The 25776-nt window shown below is 48.3% G+C and overlaps 2 protein-coding genes across 3 annotated transcripts; both read left to right on the plus strand.

The window, feature by feature from the left end:
- Positions 1-96: 96 nt before the first annotated feature.
- LOC307207156 (mast cell protease 9-like) lies at positions 97-6997 on the plus strand. The gene is made up of 5 exons (XM_079960917.1): positions 97-393; positions 1040-1187; positions 1770-1911; positions 4381-4635; positions 6622-6997. The coding sequence occupies exons 1-5, from the start codon at positions 279-281 to the stop codon at positions 6757-6759; spliced, it is 798 nt and encodes a 265-aa protein (XP_079817043.1). The 5' UTR covers positions 97-278; the 3' UTR covers positions 6760-6997.
- Positions 6998-17311: 10314 nt separating this feature from the next.
- Positions 17312-24679, plus strand: LOC307207132 (granzyme-like protein 1). Of its 2 annotated transcripts, none has more exons than XM_079960889.1 (6): positions 17312-17759; positions 18235-18504; positions 19291-19447; positions 19683-19785; positions 21098-21349; positions 23269-24679. In XM_079960889.1, exons 1-6 carry the CDS (start codon positions 17753-17755, stop codon positions 23404-23406), a joined length of 927 nt encoding a protein of 308 aa, XP_079817015.1. In that variant the 5' UTR covers positions 17312-17752; the 3' UTR covers positions 23407-24679. The 2 variants fall into 2 exon arrangements, with proteins under 2 accessions (XP_079817015.1, XP_079817014.1); XM_079960888.1 differs by having other exon boundaries at positions 17316-17759; positions 19683-19818.
- The last annotated feature ends 1097 nt before the right edge of the window (positions 24680-25776 follow it).

A 25776-nucleotide genomic window follows, 5' to 3' on the forward strand; every position in this document is an offset into this window, starting at 1 on the left:
CCTCCACCCAGGCAAGCAAGGGCCCATGTTTAGCCAAAAGACTGACGGAGGGTCTTAGGCAGGGTCAGGGCCGTGCGTGGAGCCAGGGGAGAGTCACAAGGGCCACACGCGACCCCAGCCCAGCTCTATTATCTTGCTCAGCACTTCCCTTCCAAGAAGTAAGCCTCCTGTACCAACGATTGTTGGATCCAGATCACAGATAAAGGAAGAGGAAGATTAGGTGGTCGTGCAAAACCGTTTCCAGCTGCCAGTAGCCAGTCTATAAAACATGATGTCACATGAAGAGAGCCAGTCCGGTCCCTTCCTTCAACTTCAGAGGCAGAACGATGGAGCAGCCGGGGAGATTCTGCTTCCTCCTCTTTGCCCTTTTGACTGCCCACTTGGACACTGGCGGTGAGTAGCGACTTCATCCAATCTGACGGCCAGAGCCGTTTGACCATGGAACAGTCTCCCTCGGAAGGCGGTGGGCTCTCCTCCACGGGAGGTTTTTAAGCAGAGGATGATCTGTCAGGGATGCCTCAGGAGAGATTCCTGCATTGCCCTGGGGGTCACTGCCAGCTCTAGGATTCTGTGATCCTATGATCACTGGGTTGAAGCAACTGCCCTATGAGAAAAGGTTGCAGCATTTTGTACTTCTTAGTTTACAGAAAAGGCAAGTGACTTGATGGAGGTGTTTAAAATGGCACATGGCAAGCAGAACGACAATAGAGAAAGGTTGCGCCCCCCGCCCCCCGCCCCGGTGTCTCATAACTCTAGAAATTGTGGACATCCAATAAAGGCAAATGCTGAGGAATTCAGGGCAGATAAAAGAAAGTGCTTCTTCACTCAGCACATAGTTAAAACTATGGAACTCCCTCCCACTGGAGATGGTGAGGGTCACCAATTGGGATGGCTAAGATTCTTAAAAGATGTGCTGGATAGACAAGCCGACCAGCCACTTCACAAGACTCCTTCTCTCCCAAGTCCTACCTTGACGGTTCCAAGATTGACGCCATTTCACGGTGTGGTGGAATCGGTGACTCTGGTCTCTCTCTTCCAGGCAGCCTCCGCAGCAAGATCGTCGGGGGTGGTGAATCAAAGCCACATACAAGGACGTACATGGCAGCTCTGAAAGGAGGCAGAGGTTTCATGTGCGGGGGATTCCTTGTGGCCCCCCAGTGGGTCCTGACTGCAGCCCACTGCAATGGGTGAGTCGTGGTAACGCAGAGTGGGTTTGAATTTTTAGACTTTCAGCTTCCAAAAATGAGGGGGGGGGGCTAAAAAGTTGACTTTGGAATTGAAAAGATTTTTAGACTGGGTAAGTAGAACGTGTGTAAAATTGCATAGAAATAATTTAAAATGTACTGTATAAAGGTAAAGGTAAAGGGACCCCTGACCATTAGGTCCAGTCGTGACGGACTCTGGGGTTGTGCGCTCATCTCGCTCTATAGGCTGTGGGAGCCGGCGTTTGTCCGCAGACAGCTTCCGGGTCATGTGACTAAGCCGCTTCTGGCGAACCAGAGCAGCGCACTGAAACAGCGTTGTATGTACGGTCTACAGTACATGAAAGAACATTGTAAAGATTTGAAAATGTTTGCGGCTTTGATTTAAAATATTTTGTAATGTTGATTTTTGATACCGGTTTACAAATACTAAAGTTAATTTCTCTAAGCATAAAAAGAAGGTAAATAGGGTGATGGAGAAATGCTAAGGTGAATGTGATTACATATGGAAGCCGGGGGGGGGGGTAATCGGCTGTGGCTTTCTGTTGATTCTCTTCTTGTTCAAAGAGATATCTCCGTCATTCTGGGTGCTCACGACCTGAAGGCCGTCGAAAGCACCCAGCAGGTGTTTGGAGTCAAAAGTTACCATCAGCATCCGGATTATATGGTGGTTGCTGGAACCCCCTTCAACGACATCCTTCTGTTAAAGGTATGGAGAAAGATTATCAACTGGTGCTTTCGCCCGAAATGCATATGTCATTATTTATGGAACTATCAAATTTCAGGTTGCAAATAGCGTTCTGTATCCACATACAGAAAAGTAAGATGGCAAGTCAAGTCAAACAGGTAGTAGGTTGATATTCTATGCAGCCCACTACTTGCAAGGGGTGGGGAATAAATTCAATAAATTTTGTATTTACAGTGGTACCTCCGGTTGCGAACAGGATCCGTTCCAGAGGTCCGGCCGTATCCCGAGGTTTTCATAACCGGAGAGACCACTTCTGCGCATGTGCGCAGGGAGTAGCACTTCCAGGTTTGCCGCTTTCACAACCTGCAGTTTACGTTACCTGAGGGTAACGTAAGTCGAAGGTCCACTGTACAGGCACACATACCAATTGGCAATTTTGGAATAATACATAAACCCAAACACAGCCACCTTTTCAAAATCAGCACATCTCTGAAACCAGCAATTTATTTCTCCAGTCAAGTTGTGTCTACAGAAAGGCATATACTCAGGTAAAGTGTCTATCGGAGGACATTTCCATCAAAATTCCACGCCCCCCCCCCATTTTATCTGATCAGTGAAAACAAACAAAAACCTCCAAAATCACAACAAAGGCATGTTGCCAGCAGGGAGGCAATCTGTCCCTCTTAGTTTCTCCCCATATCTTATTTTCCTGTTCTCCACATTTCTATATCAACTTGCATCTTTTTAAAACACTCTCTTGAAAACTCACCAGCAGTTGTGTGCAAATGCAGTTTTGCTTAATATGCACATTTCCCTAACCCAATTTCCCCCTAATAGAATGCATTATTGTTTTGCTAGACTTGTAGAGCTGGGAGGCCTCACCCCAAAAGTCACCCAGTCCAGCCCCCTGAAAAGCAAGAGTCATAGCTAAAGAGTCTCTGCTATCCAAACTATGTTTAAGCTCCCCCCACCCCATGAACGAGAGTCCAACACTTTCCCAGGTTCTCTTGTTGAACAGAGCCACTTCCGCCCTAAAAGGAGGTGGAGTTGTGGGCTTCACGGCCCCACCACATGCGCGGCGGCTGGAGCGACTGGGGGGATTCCCAGCCACGTCATCCCCTTGCCAGCCAATTGGCTGGCTCTGGGGGCGTGGCCTGCCCTACTTAAGGCAGGACGCGGCCGGGGATCTCTCTCTTTCCCCGCCTGCCAGTGGTTCCTGTTTCCCACCCTCCCACTCTATAAGGTTTTCGTTCTTTGGCCTTCCTATGGACCTCAGTTGGTCGCCGTTGAGCGGCCTGGTAGGAATTTTTGCACTTGGCAAATTGGCACCAACCACTTGGTTTTCGCCTACCTCGTAGTAAATCATCAAAACTTTCTGGGTATTGGCTGTTAGGCATTGGTATAGTTCTGTAGAAGGAAGACGGGAGGAAGTGCCATCACCTGCCCCACATATTGAAGGGTAGTCCGATAAAGGATTCTGGGGGGGCGTGGCCCTGTCCGAAGCCAATGAAGGTGAGGGCCTAAGGCACGCCCCCAGTGGGTGACCCCGGGGGAGTTCCTAGTTAATGTACATCAGCAGGACTCCCCCGACTGGTGGTTAACCCTTCCTGGACTTCAAGCGGATGGGCTGGAGTCAGATATAGTCTGTTAGGACCAATGCCTAAGCCAATACCGCTCATCACCTGTAACCAATAATTGTGCCACGTGTCATTATTTCACTGGGGGGGGGGGCTGGGAACTCGCCACACAACTCTTACCTAGTCACACTTCTCTGAAGTCTCTCAGCCCCACTCACCTCACAGAGTGTTTGTTGTGGGGGAGGAAGGGAAAGGAGAATGTTAGCCGCTTTGAGACTCCTTTGGGTAGTGATAAAGCGGGATATCAAATCCAAACTCTTCTTCTTCTTCCTTGTCATTTGACTCTATCAGTTCGGGTTCTCCCTCTGGAGCAGCAGAAAACAAGCTGCTCCGTTTTGTGTGTGACAGTCCTTCAGCTCTTTAAAGTTGGCTCTCATATCTCCTCTCAGTCTTCTTTTCTCCAAGCTAAACATACCCAACTCCCTCAACCATTCCTCATAAGGCTTGTTTTCATGATTATATGCACTTATATGCATACTTTACCCTGGTATATACATATTTCCACTCTACGTGCACATTACTTGGCTGTGGAAATTTGCACTACAAAATTCAGAGAAGCATGAATTTCAAAGGAAGGCCATGTTTTGATGAATGACTTGGGTTGTATTCAACTTTAGACTTGGATTGGACAGATTAAAATTAAAGGACATGACTTACTTAAATCTATGAATCTAGAACTTAGCCAGATACTACCCATTATTTCCAAAAGCACAGATTAAATTAACGTTAAACGTTAAGTGGATAAAGTTTCTCCCCCACCCTGAGCTATTAGTGCCCTCTCTGTGATGTCTCATTACTCTCTGGAAGCAGGCCGGTTTCAGACCATCCTCTTCTCCTCCTTCCTCCTCTGAAGCTCGACCGTGAAGCCAAGATCAACAAGTACGTCCAAGTCATCCCATTACCAGAAAACGAAAACGACCTCCTCAAAGACACAGAATGTTTTGTGGCTGGATGGGGCCGCATTGATGCGAGATACGAAGGCAGCTCCAAACTTTTTGAGACCAATGTCACCGCCCTTGGCCGCCGGAAGTGCCTCCAGTTCATTCCGGAACTCACCGATGGGATGGTGTGTGCCGGCAGCCGGGCCAAGCTCTGCGACGTCAGCAACGTAAGCCCACATGTCATTGTCAAAAACAAGGAGAATGCAGAACAAAATCCCATGCATTTTACAAAATTGCACGTGCTAATTCATATGCAGAGATGCAATTTTTAGAAATATTTACTAAAAGTTTTGGGGCTGCCAACATCTTTTTTTTTAGGCCCATGGGCTGCTTTGGATCTTTGAGTGAGGGCTGTTGGTGCCGCCACCTCTGGTCCCTTCCGGTGGAATTCATCTGAGCCTTGCAAAGTCCATAGAGTTGAAAGAGGAAGTGGGGAAGGAGCCCCCTTGCCCCCTTTCAGCTCTGTATACTTCTCAAGGGAGGAAAAGGCAGCCACCAGCACTAAGGGGTGGGGAGAGAACCCAGAGACCCCGGGAAGACCGGAAGAGTATGACTGCACCCATGGGTGCCACTTGGGCGATCCCTGTGCTGATTTAAACGGAAACAGAGTGCAATTGCCTGTTGTGGGCAAGGCAAAGAGCAAGGATGAATCCACGTTAGTGGTTTTTCTGCTTCTTGCAATTCAGACAAAAAATGCCCCAACTCTAAAAATGTCTCCACTTTGCATCCTTCTGTGATCTTTCAGAAGACTTTTACGCCAACGTTTTAAAACGGATTGTGTTGTTCTTGCATGACAGATTATCAGTCGCATGCACACAACTTCCCCCACAGAAACCTGGGAACAGGTCCCAGGGTTCACTGGAAGAAGCCTGTGCTTTAATTGTGCATTCACTGAGCTCTAAATGTGAGTGGTTTCAGTCCTGCAGAAGCAGATCTATCTTTCTGCAGCTTCCCCCCCCCCCCCGCCCAGAACTGCTCAATCCACAACTGTTTGAATCCACCCCCATCAAACTTCCTTTTCTGCAGGGGGAGGCAGGATTGTGCTTGTGGTGCGGCCTACTGGCATTGATGGAGGTTAATTGGGAGAGGGGGAGAGGGAATGGAGGAGGCCATGCCCTCCCAAGAGTCTATGAGAGTGGTGGCCAAAATTGGCCCGCCAGCTGTTTGGGGACTACATTTCCCATCATCCGTGACCACTGGTCCTGTGAGCTAGGGATGATGGGAGTTGTAGTCCAAAAACAGCTGGGGGGGCCAAGTTTGGCTACCACTAATTTGTAGGCGCTTCTGCCAGGATGAAGCTTGCAAGCCATCTATCTATATCTATCTATCTATCTATCTATCTATCTATCTATCTATCTATCTATCTATCATCTACCAGTGCTCTCGTCCACCCAGATGTTCAAGCCCTCACCTGAGTGGGATAGGCAGGCACACCTGGAGACTTCAGTTCAGACTGGGACCCACTTGCTGTCCGGGAGTGGGCAGAGGAGGAATGGTGGAGACCCCCTGCCCAGCTTGACCCTTCCAGGGAGGAGGAAGAGGAAGACTGTTTAGATTCACACCAGGAGTTTGAGGGAGGTCACAGCTCAGAGGCGGATGAGGGGGGAAATTGAGAAATAATGGGAGGAGGAGGAGGAGGAGGAAGCACCGGGGGGGGGGCGACAGCTGATGGACACCATGACTTTAGAAAGCATTCCAGACCCCCCTCTCCCAGAACCTGGAAAGCCTTGAAAGTAGGAGAGCAAAGAGCTCAAAGACAGAGGGCCCTTAGCAGCACCCATGGGAGAGAGGAATGAGGACGTGGGAGGGCAGGTGGAGATTCACTCAGGACAACGCCATCATCCAAGAGGCTGGGTTCTGTAGCCCCCTCTGTAAATACTGGATAAAAACTGGTTGGTAAGAAACACTCACTTGTCTTTGTACTTTCCTGAGCAACCAGCCAGGAGTTGCTGGCAGCAGCCCATGAAACTCACTGGGTGACTTTGGGACAGTCACTCCATCTCTCAGCCCAGCCTACCTCGCAGGGTGGTTGTGAGGGAAGTGTTGCGTCATCTGCCTGGAACTCCTTGGAGGAAAGGCGGGATAGAAATGCAATGGTGAATAATAATGTGAAATAAGTTTCTCCCCTCTCCAACCCCACAATTCATGCTCAGGGGGATTCCGGGAGTGCCCTGGTCTGCAGTGGAGTGGCCCATGGAATCGTCTCCTATGGCTTCCAAATCCCGCCATCAATTTACACGCGTGTCGCAGCCTACCTCCCTTGGATCAAAGAGACAATGAAGGAAGAGTGAGGCCAGCGAGGAGAAAAGCAGCCAGCAGCTTCTTGTTCCCGGCTAGATTCTTCCTGCCCCTGCTAGAGAGAGTCAGATACGAGAGACGCGCTTGGTCATTGTGAAGTCAGATGCACAGGCAACTCTTCTTCCTGTGGATCGATCACGGCTTTCCCCAGAGAAACCTCTGTCTTCTTCTGTACCGCTAGTGCTTACTGTTGCTGTATTGTTTCCTGAAATAAACAAACTTCATTGCAAACTTCTGTCATCCTTCTGACGCCCTGCCTCCCCTTTGCTCGTCCCACCGACCCAGCATTCCCAAAACCTTGGACACCTCGCAGCACAATCCTAGGCATGTCTACTCGAGAGCAGGCATAGGTGAACCTGGCAATGTCAATTTCTCATTTCTTCCTATTTCAAGTCAGTTCTCCATATTTTGGGGTGGGGGGGGGACAAATGTTTTCTTGTTTCCCCTTATTTACCCAAGAAACAACCATCAGTATTCACAGAAACATCAAATGTCTATTTAATTACATTTACCTAAGTTGTTTTACTTTTAAAACAGAGATATCACTCCACAATTTTGCCTAATGTAATTGGTTTTGGTTCATTATTGCCACTTCTTCATAAAAATAAGGATTCCAGTCCTCATGGTTCTGGATGAAAGGGGCCTGATTTAAACACAAACCTATTTAGTAAGAGCCTATGTGAATGGAAGGAGATGATGAGATAAAGGCAACTTCCTGTGTTCCTGGAACTTAGCTGGACTCAGCGCTCACTGTTTTAAAACTTGGTTAGCTGCTCTGAACAGGCCTCCAGCTGGAGAAGGAGGCAGGAAAGAATAAATCAATGTGATAAAGAAACTAAAGTGTCTGCTCTGAGTAAGAGCAAATGGCGGTTTTCCAGGGTGTGGAGTCGTTAGGCAGGGGCAAAACGGTCAGTTTCAATTTCTCTCACTTTCTCATTCCCTGCTGTCTGCAATGCTAAATTCAGTTCTTCACATTTCCATGTCAGCTTCTGATTTTCTTAAACAAATGGTCCTCATTTTAGTGCAACTTTGTATGTCACTTTCATAAGTGCATGCATTTTATACCCTGGTGTGTACATTTGGGGACACATTACATTACATGGCTAGAGAACTGCACTGCAAAATCTCCTCTGGCTTCCTCCTCTTCCTCCTCCTCTGTAACCCTCCTAGAACTCAGCTGGGCAAAGGAAGATCCGTCTTTCTCTGCCTCTCTCTGGGCTCTGGTGCCCCCTACTGCTCTGCCCTCTGACTTCTCCAGCAGGCTCTTCTTACGTTGCATCAAGCCTAGATGTGCCACTGGCCCGATGCAACACAAGAGCCTGCTGGATTGACAGGAGCAAGCCAGCAATAAATCACACTGAGCAAGTTAGAATTAACCCTTTATTAGCAAAAATAGGATCAAGACAGGAATGTCAGGCTTGATGAGCACAGCAACTCATCTCCAGCATGTCTTGCCCCGTGAAGCAGTTGCAGAGATTGAAGTTCTCTGTCTTCCCACAGCCGTCTAAGTTCCCTCCTCTCCAGGGCTTTTCCCAAGCAATCTGAGACTGTGACAGTGTGAAGCTAACTTCTCTTCCGCTCTTTTCATGCCTCTCCTGGTTCGGGGGGGGGGGAGAGAGAGGGGAGTTTGTTGCAGCAGGAGGGGGAGACACCTGTGACTCTTCACCAGCCAGACTCATCTCTGTCTCTTGGCCTCCCTCCTCTCCAGATTCCTCTTCTGCCTCTGATTCTGAACTTTTCTTTGCCCCAGCCTCTCCCTGCTCACTAAACCATGTTGCCTCTTCTTCTTCCTACAGGGTTTTTAAAGCTCTTTGAGCCCCCCTAAAGCACAGAAGTGGGTAGCAGCATTTAGCATCCGCACCCGGGGATTGGTCAGGCCAAGTATAAGTGACTGGAATATGCTCACATCCATTTTGCTGGATGAGGGAATGAGCCTTCAGAAGGGTGGGATTCAATAACTGGGGGAGGTCAGCCTTCAGGATCACTGGCCTTGGGGTATTGATAGAGGGACAGATTGCTTGGAGTGAGCTACCTTGAAAAGACCGTTAACATTTGAGTGGGTACGGATACCATATTCTGCGTGCGGATAGTTAGCCTAAATGCCAAACACTTCCTAAAGGGGTTTCTTTAATGATGATGCTATGTGCCTCCAAGGTGACTGTAGAATTGCTGGAAACTAAGCATCAGTTAGTGTCAGAGTTCCCAGGAATCAATCCCCTCCCAGGCCCCGTGCAAAAGACGAGCCCCCCCCCCGCCCTGCCCCCGCTTGGTCTCATAGCAACTAGCTTTGCCCTTGATGATCTTCACCCCTCCTAAAAACCAGGAAGGGATTTGTGATACTTACACATTTCAGTATGTGGCCGTCATTACCCACTGGTGGACCATGAGGAATCCACCGCAGCGCAAACGGCCTATGGGATCCTTCAAGGCAGCCATGTAGGGTCTGGAGTGGGGCTTGGCTTCGGGGCCCCCAACAATCTGACTCTGCAATGGATCTGCAAGAACCTCATGCAGAAACCCCCCCTATTCTACATCATTTACTGGGGGGGGGGACTAAACCCTGTTAGTAAATCCTCCAGGGTCACATCTGTAATAAAAAAATTAAGGTCTTATATATATAATAAATGTTCATAAATGTACCAACCAAGCACGTACATAGGTATGTGGACCACACGTCTGGAGCAGCACAGGAAGACAGTCCTGAAACCATTTTGACTCCAAAGCTGACCAAATGTTTTCTCTGCAAGGAGGGAGGGGGTGAGGGAACCTTCCCATTGTCTCAGGAATTGGGAAATCACCATCTCAAAGGAATGGCCAGACTACCAGGAAAGGCAATCAGATGATGATAATAATAATAATAATAATAATAATAATAATAATAATTCCCCAGCCTCAGAGCGGCATTATCAGATAACCTGGCAGACAGGGAAAACAACAGCATTCAAATTTCTGTTTTAGACCGCCTTTTCTGTGATGTAGCTGTGATGTATCTGAGGGGTGGTCTTAGGTTACACCCCTCCTTTCTGTGATGTATGTATGATGTTTCTGGGGGTGGTCTTGATCTACAGGGTGGCAATTTCAAAAGTCTTTATAAGGCCTTGCACACCATTTTTCTGGGCCCTCCTCCTCTCCTGCGGGTGAGGGGAGCACCCTGTTGCAACAGATCAATAAAGATCCTTAAAAAAGGATGTGTACAAAAAATGGAAAAGGGGGAAAACCACCAAAGAGGAATTCAAACAAATAGCCAGCACGTGTAGACACAAAGTCAGAAAAGCTAAAGCACAGAATGAACTCAGGCTTGCTAGAGAGGTTAAAAGCAACAAAAAAGGCTTTTATGGGTATGTTCGTAGCAAAAGGAAGAACAAAGAAACAGTGGGGTCACTCAGAGGAGAAGATGGTGAAATGCAAACAGGGGACACAGAAAGGGCTGAACTCCTCAATGCCTTCTTTGCCTCAGTCTTCTCCGATAAAGAAAACAATGCCCGACCTGAAGAATTTGGAGCAAATGATTCAGCAGAGGAAACACAGCCCAGAATAACTAAGGAGATAGTACAAGAATACTTGGCTAGTTTAGATGTATTCAGGTCTCCAGGGCCAGATGAACTGCATCCAAGAGTATTAAAAGAACTGGCAGATGTGATCTCAGAACCACTGGCAGTCATCTTTGAGAATTCCTGGAGAACAGGCGAAGTCCCGGCAGACTGGAGGAGGGCAAATGTTGTCCCTATTTTCAAAAAGGGGAAAAGAGAGGACCCAAATAATTACCGCCCAGTCAGTCTGACATCAATACCAGGGAAGATTCTGGAGCAGATCATTAAGCAAACAGTTTGTGAGCACCTAGAAAGGAATACTGTGATCACCAATAGTCAGCATGGATTTCTGAAAAATAAGTCGTGTCAGACTAACCTGATCTCGTTTTTTGACAGAATTACAAGCCTGGTAGATGAAGGGAACGCAGTGGATGTAGCCTACCTTGATTTCAGCAAGGCATTTGACAAGGTGCCCCATGATATTCTTGTAAAGAAGCTGGTAAAATGCGGTCTTGACTATGCTACCACTCAGTGGATTTGTAACTGGCTGACTGACCGAACCCAAAGGGTGCTCATCAATGGTTCCTCTTCATCCTGGAGAAGAGTGACTAGTGGGGTGCCACAGGGTTCTGTCTTGGGCCCGGTCTTATTCAACATCTTTATCAACGACTTGGATGATGGACTCAAGGGCATCCTGATCAAATTTGCAGATGACACCAAACTGGGAGGGGTGGCTAACACCCCAGAGGACAGGATCACACTTCAAAACGACCTTGACAGATTAGAGAACTGGGCCAAAACAAACAAGATGAATTTTAACAGGGAGAAATGTAAAGTATTGCACTTGGGCAAAAAAAATGAGAGGCACAAATACAAGATGGGTGACACCTGGCTTGAGAGCAGTACATGTGAAAAGGATCTAGGAGTCTTGGTTGACCACAAACTTGACATGAGCCAACAGTGTGACGCGGCAGCTAAAAAAGCCAATGCAATTCTGGGCTGCATCAATAGGAGTATTGCATCTAGATCAAGGGAAGTAATAGTGCCACTGTATTCTGCTCTGGTCAGACCTCACCTGGAGTACTGTGTCCAGTTCTGGGCACCACAGTTCAAGAAGGACACTGAGAAACTGGAACGTGTCCAGAGGAGGGCAACCAAAATGGTCAAAGGCCTGGAAATGATGCCTTATGAGGAACGGCTAAGGGAGCTGGGCATGTTTAGCCTGGAGAAGAGGAGGTGAAGGGGTGATATGATAGCCATGTTCAAATATATAAAAGGATGTCACATAAAGGAGGGAGAAAGGTTGTTTTCTGCTGCTCCAGAGAAGCGGACACGGAGCAATGGCTCCAAACTACAAGAAAGAAGATTCCACCTAAACATTAGGAAGAACTTCCTGACAGTAAGAGCTGTTCGACAGTGGAATTTGCTGCCAAGGAGTGTGGTGGAGTCTCCTTCTTTGGAGGTCTTTAAGCAGAGGCTTGACAACCATATGTCAGGAGTGCTCTGATGGTGTTTCCTGCTTGGCAGGGGGTTGGACTCGATGGCCCTTGCGGTCTCTTCCAACTCTATGATTCTATGATTCTAAGATTAAGTTTACTAGCTGCTTTGCTTCTCAATATTCACTGCTTGGCCTCTGTTATTTTCTCCTACCAATAGGGAACCTATGTAAGGACTCTATATGGGCTCTTGGATACCCCATAAGGGAAAAAGGGCAGATTTTGTTTACAACACATCAAGGCCTAGTCATATATATATATATATATATATATATATATATATGATTTTTATTTGTTTTACAATCACATTACATAATATCATACCCTCTTGTTTTATCTCTTTGGCTCAACTGAGCCTAACAACTTCCCTTCCTGACGCGCAGCGTAAATTAGCAGTGCAGAGTTTTAGAGAAGAAGAGCTTTACTGCGTTAAAATCAACTTCTTCCTCAACAACTTGCTTCCAAACTGCCTGCCTGAGATTCCATTCTGCTCAGAACCGAGGCGACTGACTGACTGAAATCTTACAGAGACCAGAGAGACAAAATGGCTGCCCAGTCACATGACTCCGAGGGACTCCCCAGTTGGCAGTCAGGCCTGGAGGACTTGACTAGGCCCCAATGCTGGCCAGGCCCAGCCCTTCCCAGCCTGCCTTGCGGCTTCGGCTCTCAGGTGTCTTGGTCACATGACACTTCGTCCCGTCTGATGGTTTTAAAAAAATTAAACTTTACATCTTTACATTTCAGTTTGTTTCCAGTCCTTGTTATATCATTACCTAAAATATTATATTACTCAACCTGATATATTACTCATCACATCAAGCCCTTGTCTTAGCCCCAGTGGCGTAGCGTGGGTTGTCAGCACCCGGGGCAAGGCAAGTAATTTGCACTCCCTAACCCATGGATTTGCGCCCCCTAACCCTAACCCTCAGATGTTGCGCCCGCTGTGGCCGGCCCCCCTGCACCCCCCACGCTACGCCACTGATTCAGTGCAGATTCCCCTCTTATCAAATCACTGCTGAGGTCTGAAATCTGCTCAGAAAAATGCAGATAATTGGATAATTTTAATTGGAGTATTATGATTGGATATATTAACTGGGTGTGTTTTTTTTGGAAAATCAATTAAAATGATTGCAAAACAAAACAAAACACAGTATTATAAATAGCTTAAAACGATCTACAATCAAAGATATAAGGTGGGTCCTAGAACTATGCACCTCAAGTGTCACAAACCACCAGAGTAAAGGTACGTCTTCAGCCTTCTCCACAAGTTGTATAATGAAGGTGCCAGATGCACCACTTTGGAGAGGGAGTTCATTGAGACTCACCTGGTTGGGCCAAGGAGAAGGACAGGAGAAGACAGGGGCAGCAGAAGAGGCTGGCGGAGTCTCCACATCCTGATACTTGCCAAGGAGGGAGGCGCCTGGCATTTAGCTCTCCCGCCTCTTGACCCCATAGCTTTTTTTTTGCCACCACCGGCTGGACTCTGCCTCCTGCAGGAGGCAGAGTCCTGCCTCCTGAGATCTTGATAGGTGAATCTCAGCAGGCCACGTGACAGATCCCCCCACTAGAACAGCAATCAGATAGTGAGGTGGTTGTGTGCTTTGGTCCTGGCAGGGGCAGATAAGGAGACCGGGAAAATGAGGAACCGAGAGAACCTAAATTGGCAGGGCTGCCCATTCCTTGCCGGGAGGATAATGTCTGGAGGGCCAAAGGTTCTTAACCTGTGGACAAATGGGATGACAGAGGCCAAAACAGCCTGAGCATTTGTTCCCTAACTATGCTTGTAGCTCTTGCATTGCTCCTTCCAGAAGTCAGCCAGGTGGAGTAAGGAGGCAAAAGTAGAATGAGTTGCCTCTTTGCCTGATATTGAATATGCTGCCCCCTACTGTTGCCTGCCAACCTAGCAGCTCGAAACCACGTCAAAGTGCAAGTAGATAAATAGGTACTGCTCCAGCGGGAAGGTAAACGGCGTTTCCGTGCGCTGCTCTGGTTCGCCAGAAGTGGCTTAGTCATGCTGGCCAGTAAAGCAAGATGAGCGCCGCAACCCCAGAGTCAGCCATGACTGGACCTAATGGTCAGGGGTCCCTTTACCTTTTTACTGTTTGCGCTCCCTGATTTCAGCCCCACCAGCACCAATAAGCTGTACAGGGTGTTAGGGGAGGGGCAGTACCTCTGGTGGGACACTCGTCCTCCTCCTCCTGGAGTAGTCTGTCCACCTTTGGTCCCCACCCTGCACTCTGCTCTCACCTGTGGCTCCTAAGTGCCGTCAGCATGGGAACTGGGCAGCTAAACCATGTGCGGGCAACCAATGGGTCTCCAACTCTTGGTGAGTTAGGGGCTTCCCCTGCGTGCGAAGACAGGCTCCAGCAGACAGAGTGGACAAGATGAAGAGTTGGTGGGTCCAATGATTAAGAGTACACAACCCAGACTTGGATCTTGGCATCCTGGAATTCTTCATACATATCTGTCTGTCTGTCTGTCTGTCTATTTAATCTCCTTGCACCAACACTTAGCCCTCAGGCAGGTTTGTAGAGGAAGATATGATCTCTCAGGTCATGTGGCCCATGCAGGACTTTATAGATCACAACCAGCCCTTTGAAGGGTGCCTGGAAACAGACTGGCAGCCAGGGAAGATTTAACAAGGGAGCAACAAGTTCCCTGTCACTGGATTCTGGACTGGCAGAAGCTCTAATTTGTGTGTTTTTATGAGAGAAGGAGGAAGTCTTTTCTCTGCCCACTGCCTTCACACCATGCATGATTTCACGAACCTTTGTGTTGTTGTCTTCCGACCCAGCTGGCAGCAAAACTAACACAAAACAGATTTAAAGGTGTTGCTGGTGAGCCTCTTGAATTCAGCACAGATCCCCCCAACTCCCAGCACCAGGCATCTATTAATCCGTTCCCAAATAGACTGGAAAGTCATTTTCAACCAAGAATCTCCAGAAACTGTTAGGAATTCAATGTCCAGTTGGAAAACAAGGGAGGTGAAACCAGCTAAAAAGTAAAAACCAAATGATATTTTCAAAAGTTTAACTCTGATTTTTTTAAAAAAAAAGACAAGACAACCCCAGCCATTATCTTTATTGCTCAGATTTCATTTGTGTCAAAATCTTAAAAGTCTCTGCTGCCTCCCCAGTATATATATTGACCTGAACGGTTAAGGCCACCTCCTGTCTGGATTTGACCAACTTATCAGAGAACCAGAGGATTTCGGAACTGAATGAGATCATGCCATCCAGCAGATCACAACTTCTCTTGAGCTCCTTTCATTTCACTGGAAACAAACTGCAAGTTCCAAAGTCACGTGTACAAAATAGTAAATAATATCTGGCAGCTGGGGTGATGTGGTGTTGCAGACGCAGTTCCTAAAATTATTATTATTATTATTATTATTATTATTATTATTAATACCCCATCCTCCCCAGCCAAGGCCAGGCTCAGAGCGGCTTACAAGCAATAATAAAAACAAGTTGAATGATTACAACTTAAAAACAAAATTAAAATACAACATTAAAATATTGAAACATTAAAATATTAAAATGTAGCTTCATTGCAGGAGGAGAAAAGAAAAGAGAAAAAGAAAGAGGGGGAGGGAATCAAATTGGCTCCAAGCCAAAGGCCAGGCAGAACAACTCTGTCTTACAGGCCCTGAGGAAAGAAATCAGATCCTGCAGGGCCCTGGTCTCATGAGGCAGAGCGTTCCACCAGGCTGGGGCCAGTGTTGAAAAGGCCCTGGCTCTGGTTGAAGCTAATCTAACTTCCTTAGGGCTCAGGACCACTAGGGTGCTATATATGGACCTTAGGATCCTCCGTGGGGCAGACCGGGAGAGGCGGTCCCGTAGGTACGAGGGTCCTAGGCCGTGAAGGGCTTTAAAGGTCAAAAGCAGCACCTTAAATCTGACCCTGTACTCCACCGGGAGCCAGTGCAGCTTGAAAAGCACTGGGTGAATATGCTCCCATGGCAGAGACCCCGTGAAGAGCCTCGCTGCAGCATTCTGTACCCGCTGGAGTTTCTGGGACAGCTTCAAGGGCAGCCCCGCGTAGAGCGAATTACAGTAGTCAAGCCTGGAGGTGACTGTCGCATGGATCACTGTGGCCAGGTATCATAATAAGAGATTATGCTTCGCAGATATTGTGTCAGACCCTCGTGGAGAACGCAAAGACTGAAAACTGATTTGGCAGCTGCATGATCAATCAGATTTTCTTGTATTATTATTATTATTATTATTGTCCCTCCATGTCAGCCTGGTTTAATTTTTAAAAACCTTCCTCCACTGGCAGAGCAGAGCAGAGCTCCGCGGAGCAAGCCATTGGCTGCCTCTCTGTGTGTCTGCTCCAGTCACAAGGGCAGTAAGAAACACTCCTAGGTTTCTCATTTGTCCCCCCCGGGAAGGGAGCCCACTGAGGGGCACAGCCTAGGAGGACAGCCTTGCAGCTGTACTCGTTTGTGGAAAGGGCTTTGGGAGTAAATCCCGAGGGAAAATCTACCCACTGCCTTGCAGGACATTTTTGGGATGTCGCAGGAACCCCCCCCCCCCAAAAAAAAAATCATTCAGTTTGTACAAACTCCACACACACACACACGACATACGCTACGCTTCTGTTATAAATTCATAGAAAATCAACCATACATCGGATTTGCACTGTTCCACTTTTATTTTACTCCATGAAGGAAGGACTACAAAATGGGGAAGGTTTGATACAGGGCAGCCATAATCCCTTGAGCATACCAGCACATCCACAGGAGCCCTGCCCAGTTGCTATGCCAACCCTGATGGTCCTAGAGAGAAGACCATCAAGATCACAAAGAACTTGCATATGGGAGTGGATTCAGCACAGACTGGAACAAAGGACAATGATCAGCTCTTCCCTCTGGGGGCAGGAAACTGCAAACTCCCCTCTGTCTCCTGGAAAGTACTCATGGGGAGGGGAAAGGGGGAACCAGCCAGGTGACAGGACACTCAGGTTACCACCTGGTAACCCGTCCTTTTTGTGATGTAGTTGTGATGTAGTCTTGGGGTGTAGTTTGGGGGATTAAAGGTAAAGGTAAAGGTACCCCTGCCCATACGGGCCAGTCTTGACAGACTCTGGGGTTGTGCGCCCATCTCACTTAAGAGGCCAGGGGCCAGCGCTGTCCGGAGACACTTCCGGGTCACGTGGCCAGCGTGACATCGCTGCTCTGGCCAGAGCCAGAGCCAGAGCCGCACACGGAAACGCCGTTTACCTTCCCGCTGGTAAGCGGTCCCTATTTATCTACTTGCACCCGGAGGTGCTTTCGAACTGCTAGGTTGGCAGGCGCTGGGACCGAGCAGCGGGAGCGCACCCCGCCGCAGGGATTCGAACCGCCGACCTTTCGATCGGCAAGTCCTAGGCGCTGAGGCTTTAACCCACATCGCCACCTGCGTCCCCAGTTTGGGGGATTAGTAACTAATAAAAGTTGGGGTCTTCTTTTGTTCTGGGTTTCCATCTTGTTCCACCTGGTGGCAGGTGGGAGTCCTGTCGCGACAGCCTTCAATCAAGACCAAGCCTACTGGCTGCTGTTTTGCTCTGGGATTCCTGGCTGGTGTCCTTGGTTTTTTGTCCAAGGGAGCCCTCAGATTTCTCTGTTAACAGGGAGAAGAAAAGGCTCAGGAGTAAACTCTACAGAAACCTGGATTGGAGGTTGGACGGCGCCTTGTCTGCCTCCTTCTGGCAACTCCTGCAGCCAAGCTGGCTCCAAACATCTTCCTCTGCTTCCCTTTGGACCCCCCCCCCCAGTGTGGCCGAGAGGGGGGTCTTGTCATCTGGCCAGCCCAGGACCTCCATAGAAACTGACCAGGCAGCTTGCAGCCTGGAGAGGTCCCTTGAACGCTACTAACAGGCAGAAACATTACAGGAGGCAGCAGTGGGGAGATTCCAGTCTCTGCAGCCACAGCGGCCCCTGTGCTGCCCCCTCTTCCAGCCACATAGGAAATGACCACATGTTTAGTAAGTTAAAAACAGTTTAATGACAAAGGTCATGGGTCATGGGTTTAGCCTTCCCCAAATTGTTGAACACCAACTACCATCAGCAAAGCTCTGCCATTTTTCTTTTCTTTATTAGATTTATATGCCATCATTCATGCAAAGATCTCAGGGTGGTTCACAAGATAAAAATACAAAATAAAACCACAAATAAGTAATTAAAACAAAAACAACAGCAACCCCGCCTCTCCAAAGAACACATTTCAAAGGCTTTACAATATTAACCTCCCTGGGGAGAGCATTCCACAAGTGGGGAGCCACTACAGAAAAGGCCCTGTTCTCATGTGCCACCCTCTGGACCTCTCATGGAGGAAGCGTGCGAAGAAGGGCCTCAGAAGATGAACACAGAGTCCAGGACGGTTTATATGGGGAGAGGTGATCCTTGAGGTTTTGTGGTCCTGAGCAGTTTCTGGGTTCTCTCGGTTTCTTATTTTTCCAGTCTCCTTATCTGAACCCACCAGCATTATCAGATTGCCGTTTTCGCAAGGTTTTCCCACATGGCCGCCATCTCAGCTGAGATCCATCTATCAGATCTCAGGTCTAGACTGTGGCTTCCTGCAGGTGGTGGAGTCCAGTGGATGGGGGGTGATAAAAGCCAGGGGACGGAGGGACTGGGCAGCTGAGTGCCAGGCAACCTCAAGCATCGAGATGATGTGGAGACTCCACCAGCCTCTTCTCCTGCTCCTGTCCTTCTCGTTGGCCCAAACAGGTGAGTGCAAACCCCACCCCACCCCCACTTATGAGCTCATTTCGAGCACCTTTGGGGCCAAGCCAACCTCATTCCGTCTGATGCTTAGGTCATCAAGGCAGCGAGGCAGGTGACAGCAGCGAGGGCAGAAACTGAGCTCACCTGTCTTGGCTCCTGGAGAAGTCTGACCCAGAGTCCTGCTCTTGGACTCTGATGAATCCACCCTCTCACTTATCCAGGCTTTATCCCAAGCCCACTGGCTTTACAGCGCTCCCCCCCTCCACACACACACAAAAAGAGTAGACAAATGACCCTTGGTTCACCAGCTAACCAGGATTCCCACCCATCTCCCTGTCGGTCTTCCAGACTTTGTTCCGACAGCTTCTGCCTTTACAGGGCATCCAAAACAAAAGGGACGGGCAAATGAATAGAGATATGTCAATGGCTTGTTATGAAGGGGAAATGGAGCCTCCCTCTTCAGGACCAGAATACCTGATGAAACCCAGACCTGGGGGTGAACAATAGGGGAAGACCGCAGGCTTCTCATGACTTTGAGATTAAGAGTCTGAGCCAGGAGGGTGAGGGAACAGAGAGGTGCAGTCAGTGCAGACAATACAGGCAGCTTCCCATGTTCCTATTTATTTCCCCTTCATCAGCTTCCTCACTGGCCACACAGATTGTACTTGTCTGTAAGCCCGATGGGACGGTGGCCTTTTGCTGCCCCCCTGACTCTGCATATGTGGGTGACACCCTAGAACTTCCAGGAAGGAGCTGCTGGAGCTGATTTCTGCAGTATGATTCTTGCAGATCCATTGCGGAGTCAGATTGTTGGGGGGCACGAAGCCAAGCCCCACTCCAGACCCTACATGGCTGCTTTGAAGGACAGCACAGGCAATTTTGCCTGTGGCGGATTCCTCGTGACGCCCCAGTGGGTCATGACGGCTGCACACTGCGAAAAGTACAGGTAAGTATCACAAATCCCTCCCTGGTTTTTAGGAGGGGTGATGAATCTTCTGCAAAACATGAGATCGAGAGTCTCACGCTCCACCGACTGAGCCATCCCAGCCCAGTGGAGTCCAGGGTGAAGCTGGAAGGGCCAAGGTGTGGAGCCTGGTCTTTTGCCCAGGGGCTGGGAGGGGACTGATGCCTGGGAGCTCTGATCCTGACGGATGCAACCCTAACTGACGCTTGGTTTCCAGTATTTCTAGAGTCGTCTTGGGTGCACATGATATCTACGCTTCAGAGGACTCTCGGCAAGAGATCAGAGTTGCTGCTTCCCACCCACATCCAGAATATAATGATGTCACGTACTCAAACGACATCCTTCTGCTTAAGGTAGCTTGGTCCAAGAAATCTCTCACTCCATCAGCTCCCGAAGGTCAGGGATCCTTAAGGCAGAAGCAGCCAAATGGTTCCTTCCATCCCATGCATGCACCATAATGAGCTGGAAAATGGACAGTTTACTCAGGACAAAATCCTGTCCCCAGATACCCTGAAATTTATCGGCTTTTTAGAAGATTGTTTTTAATTGCTTTTAGGATTTTTAATTGTATTGTTTTAGTACTCACAAATTTGCTGCTCCTGGCTCCTTGGGAGAAAGGTGTAGGTTACAAATTGAATTAATTACCATTACATAATGGGGAACCTAACACCCACCAGGAGCGATACCTCAATGCCTTCCTCATGCACTGCACCAGAAAGATTTTGAGTGTCACATGGCAGGACAAAGAAAGATGTGCTCTCCCAGGCACACATTCCCAGCATGTTTGCACTCCTCCTTCAGCGACATCTATGCTGGCTTGGTCATGCCCATGTGACATGAAGGCTGGCACCATCAACCCCGCCATGTGGAAATCCCTTGCAGACGGCCGCAGGGCCTGGAGACAGACCATCAGCTGGTGCATCCGCAGCAGTGACCAGAGGAGGAATGACCACTGGGAGGAGCACAGAGAGAGGAAATGCCCTGGCGCATCTGCAGCAGCAGAACCGAACTTCTTCATCTGCCCCGGCTGCAATGAAACATGTCTTTCCTGCATCAGTCTCCACAGCCGCAGCAGGCGCTGCAACCCCCCAAAAAGGCTCACTCCATTGTCTTTCGAGACAGGCCGAGGCCAACAACTTGCTTACTTAATTAACCCAACGGCAGGCGCTCTGAGGCTAAGCAGCTTCAAAATTTAGAGAGGACGGTTTCAGAGAATGATTTCATGGAGGGCAGCAGTGAAATCTTCCATTAGCAGCAACAGTGAAGGCTCTTTTGCTCTTGCTACTTATTACTGTAATGTTATTCAACATAGCATTCAGAGATTGCTCCATCAACGCAAGGTGTTCTGCTGGCCTGATGGAACAATCTCCCCTCTTTTTTACCCAGGCATTATTCTCAGGGTTTTTATGGCACCCCCAAAGCTAAATTACAGGTGCGGGGGGGGGGGAGGACGGGGGCCTCCATTGCATTAACAGGACTCGTTGCACTGACTCCTGCTAGGGCAACCATTTAGTTTTCTCCAAGCTGTTAATCACTAATATTATTATTAGAGTCATATTCTAGAGGCACAGAGCTTCCTATCGCAATGCTAAGGTCCTCATCTCTTCCTCATCTCCCTCTCCTTTCCCCAAGCTGGATTCCGAGGCTGCTCTGAATAAAGACATCGCTCTCCTGCCCTTGCCAGAATCCAGCAGCAACATCCCCGGTGGGACGCCCTGCAGCGTGGCCGGCTGGGGCAAGATTGAAGATGGCCAATTCCCAGGGAAACTCTATGAGGCCACCGTCACCCTCTATGACCGCAAGAAGTGCCAGGAGTTCATGCCAGATGTGGATGATGGAATGATCTGCGCAGGTGACAACAGGCAACCTCAGGATGCCTCCGAGGTGAGGATTGGCAGAAACAGCAGGTGATGGGATCAGAAGTGGGGAGCCTGGGCACCTGAGTCAGGCCATTGGGTCCATCCTGCTCAGGCTTTCCCAGATCTATCAGAAACTGGGATGGCAAGGGCCCCGAGGGTCATCTAGTCCAACCCCCCACAGTGCAAGGAACTCAACCAGATCCTACATGACAGATGGCCATCCAGCCATCTAGGATTCCAGCCCTCATGGTTCTGGTTAAGGGGCTGACTTAAATAGAAACTGAAATCGCTCAGTATTGTCTACTGACTGGAAGGGTTTTTGATGGGAGTGTTTCCTAGTCATAGCTGGAGATTCTGGGGATGGGGCATGAGACGGGTGGAGAACCCTGTGCTGGAGCAGAGCAAGGAAAGGGGATAATTCTGCAGTCCAGCAAGGTGGACATGGGCAGACACTTAGACTTGGCCTGACCAGCCCAGTGGCTCTGGATCCTGTACGCCAGGCATGGCCAAACTTGGCTCTCCAGATGTTTTGGGACTACAATTCACATCACCCCTGACCACTGGCCCTGTTAGCGAGGGATGAAGGGAGTTGTAGTCCCAAAACATCTGGAGGGCCAAGTTTGGCCATGCCTGCTGTACGTCAATCCACATATGAGGTTGTCAAAGGCTGCTGTTCATTTCTGTGCCGCAAGGGGGCTCAGAATGTGCAGAATGTGGAGGTGTTGCAGCTATTTGGGGTTGTGCCTAAGTCCTGCTCAAAGTAGACCAATTGAAATTAATGTTCATCATGTCTATTGATTTCTATTGGAGTAGTAACTCTAGGTCTGGTTCACATTTTAAACATAAACTGAGCTTTATTTGCCCTTCCCAAACTCAAAACAGAAGCGAAATTGAGCTACCCTTTGAAGCTTATTTGATAGTGGCCCAAAGTACACTTACAAAGAATGGTGCACATTAAGCAGAAACCACCCGTGGGAATGCATTTGTTGTTGTTGTTTAGTCGTTTAGTCGTGTCCGACTCTTCATGACCCCATGGACCAGAGAACGCCAGGCACTCCTGTCCTCCACTGCCCCCCGCAGCTTGGTCAGACTCATGCTGGTAACCTCGAAAACACTATCCAACCATCTCGTCCTCTGTCGCCCCCTTCTCCTTGTGCCCTCCATCTTTCCCAACATCAGGGTCTTCTCCAGGGAGTCTTCTCTTCTCATGAGGTGGCCAAAGTACTGGAGCCTCAGCTTCACAATCTGTCCTTCCAGTGAGCACTCAGGGCTGATTTCCTTCAGAATGGAGAGGTTTGATCTTCTTGCAGTCCATGGGACTCTCAAGAGTCTCCTCCAGCACCATAATTCAAAAGCATCAATTCTTCGGCGATCAGCCTTCTTTATGGTCCAGCTCTCACTTCCATACATCACCACTGGGAAAACCATAGCTTTAACTATACGGACCTTTGTTGGCAAGGTGATGTCTCTGCATATACTTGTAAAATTAATGTACAAAAATGCATTACATTATAGGGAAATTGTCTACAAAAAAAATTATCTTAAGAGAAACATGCACAAGAATCCCCAATCAGCTCCCTGGGAAACCTTGCTGGCTTGTCACTAACTCAGCCTGGCCTCCCTCACAAGGGTGTGGGGTTTGTTTGTTTTTTGGATAACAGGGAGAGGAAAGGAGGAGGCCACCTTGAGCTCCTTGGAGAAGTCGGCCAATAAATGCAATCAATATTTATTTTGGGTAGACTCAAAGAGACTGCAAAGTGATCCAGGAAAAGTGGCAAATCAAATTTTACACTGGAATAATTAGAAAGCAAAGTTGACAGATCCCGATCTTCCCTCAGCCAGGAAGCCTGCTAGGTCTCTGTCCTGGTTCAAGACCCAGATTACCCACAGGGTGGATCCCGATCTTCCCTCAGCTGTGATCTCTGCTCTCTCTCCCTTCTGCAGGGGGATTCGGGTGGCCCCTTGGTGTGTGACGGCGTGGCACAAGGAATTGTCTCCTTTGGCGTTTCTTCCTCTCCTCCAGGAATTTACACTCGTGTCACCCACTACCTTTCCTGGATCAAGGAAGTCATGGAATTGTGAAGAGAAGAAGCAACAGCAGTGGCATAATTGCTTCCTCTTTTCCAAACGCTTCTGCTTCCTGTCTTGCCTGCTAGCCTTGCATTCTGCATAGAGACCCCTCAAGGGCTGCAAAAAAATATGATACATCTATCAGATGTTTAGTACAGGATTGTGTTTTCACAAGTGCCTGCAGTGGCTCCCACCCCCTTCAAGAAAATCCCTCAACCTCCTCCCGTTTTCTTCCCATCATACCTCTTCCGGTGATCTTTGCTGTTCCACTTCTCCCATCTTCAGGTGCCCAGAGGTCTTTCCTCTCCCTTAAAACTATTCTGCCCCTTCTCCCTCCCTAATCTGGAAAAATGGGCCTTGTGATTCTGCTCCCTTCTCCTCCAGCAGTTTCCTGTAAGTGGCAATCTTCATATCAAGAGCCATCTTTGCATTTGGCAGGTCTTGGTACTTGGGCAGATGGGGAGCCATTTCTTCCTCTCAGAGCTCCATAGACCTCCAGCTCCCTGAAGTGCCTTGTCCCATTCTCCCTTGCTTCCCCTCGTGCATGGATGGGGACCTGTGGCCCACATAAGGCTGTTGAACTGGAACTCGCATCATCCCTGGCTTTTGGTCATGTTGGCTAGGGCTGATGGGAGGTGGAGTCCAGCAACATCTGGATGGCCAAAAGGTTGCCTGCGCCTCACCTTAGATGATTCCACTCCCTCCCTCCCTACTTTCTCTTGCTTAAGCCTGGAGATCTGACCCAGAGCCCCATAAATCTGCCATTTGAGCCTTGCACTCCAGGACAGGTTCGTGTTAAGCCACTCAAGGTTGTGAACTGTGGGACTTTGTTGTCTCATTCAGTTGAGGCGGTGGGGTGTGTCGTTTTATTTCAGCCCTAGAAGATTTCCTTGATGATTTGCTCAGCCCCAAAAGACCTTCCTCACCTCTATGATTCCTAGGCACTTTTACAAAAGACCTTGGCACCCACAACATCTTAAAATGGGAGTTCATAGTTACCATTTCACACACCAAGCCACTTAAGGGTACGTGTGATGTATTGTAGAAATTTAATTCAGCTAAGATGTAAATGTAAACTTCTCTGAATTTTGCCGCATAGGTCTCCAGCCAAGTAATTGTGCACAAGTGACGTGTGTCTGTTAATGCATGTAATAGTGAAAACAAACATACCAAACTGCATTATTGTAGGGGAAATTGCTTTGCCAATATGTGCATATTTTGCAAAATTGCATGTGGAATATATCATGAGCAACTTGAATTAAAATGCTGAACATTTGCCATGTCAGATATTACTGCTTTATACTGTATGTGTTGCCTAGATGGGGCCTCGATCTGGATCCAACCCTATGCTTATTAACCTTCTTAGAGGTGATAGGACCCACTTAAACTCTCTGTAGGGAATGGGGGAAATTCAGTTTGCTAACCCCACCTACTTCAAGCTTCCCAGAACAAACAAGAATTAACAAAATTGTCCATCTCTACTGAGAATCTGCTGGCACCCAAACATGAGATAGAAGGCATCTCCCAGAGACATCTAGTAGTCCAGCCCCCTGCAGTGCAGGAATCTCAACGAAATCATCCATGACAGATGGCCGTCCAAGCTCTGCTTAGAAACTTCCAACGAAGGAGAGTCCACCACCTCTTGTGGGAGTCTGTAAAACACACAAATATCTATCTATCTATCTATCTATCTATCTGAAGGCAACAGAGATATTTTCATGAGTTACTTGTCAAAACAGAGCAAGAAAGATAATGAGAACTTGCAGATAAATGTTTGCAAGTATCAAGTGCCCCAATCTGTACATTTCCACTGGTACAGCTCTCATTTTCTGAGCAGATTTCAAACCCATTAACTGCTGTGTGAAAGCCACTTTGGGTCTTTCTCTTCTGTGTGGCAAGAGATTATGAGTTGGGGGGGGGGGTTAGGGGTAAGGGACCTGTGCCAAATTGATGCAGCCTTACAGTTAGGGCTTGACAGGACTCTGGAGGACTCGCTAACAAGATTCAACCGGCCCCATCAACTGCTTTGAGGGGTCGATTCTGCTGCTAGTTTCTTGGAAATGCAACAGTCAGTTCTATGTACAGTATAATATCAGAAGCTACCTGCCCTGCCCTCCAGAAACTGACCTGGGACTCCTAGAGGTTTCCTCATTCACCTTTCCTGAAATAAAGCTTTGGTACATTAGCCCCTCAAGGTACTTCATCTGATACACATAGATCAGTGTTATGTAGTGAAGTTTCACCCTGGGCCAGCAGGGGGATACTGTATATAGTTTTCACTCAGGCCTGTAGATAGTTTTCACTCAGGTCCACGTCAGTTATTTTAGGCGGGAACTCTGGGCTGTTGTTGCTACAATGTTGACAGCCGGCTGCCTATAAAAG

The sequence above is a fragment of the Podarcis cretensis genome (genome assembly GCF_951804945.1).
Source record: "Podarcis cretensis genome assembly, chromosome: 18".
Taxonomy (NCBI): domain Eukaryota; kingdom Metazoa; phylum Chordata; class Lepidosauria; order Squamata; family Lacertidae; genus Podarcis; species Podarcis cretensis.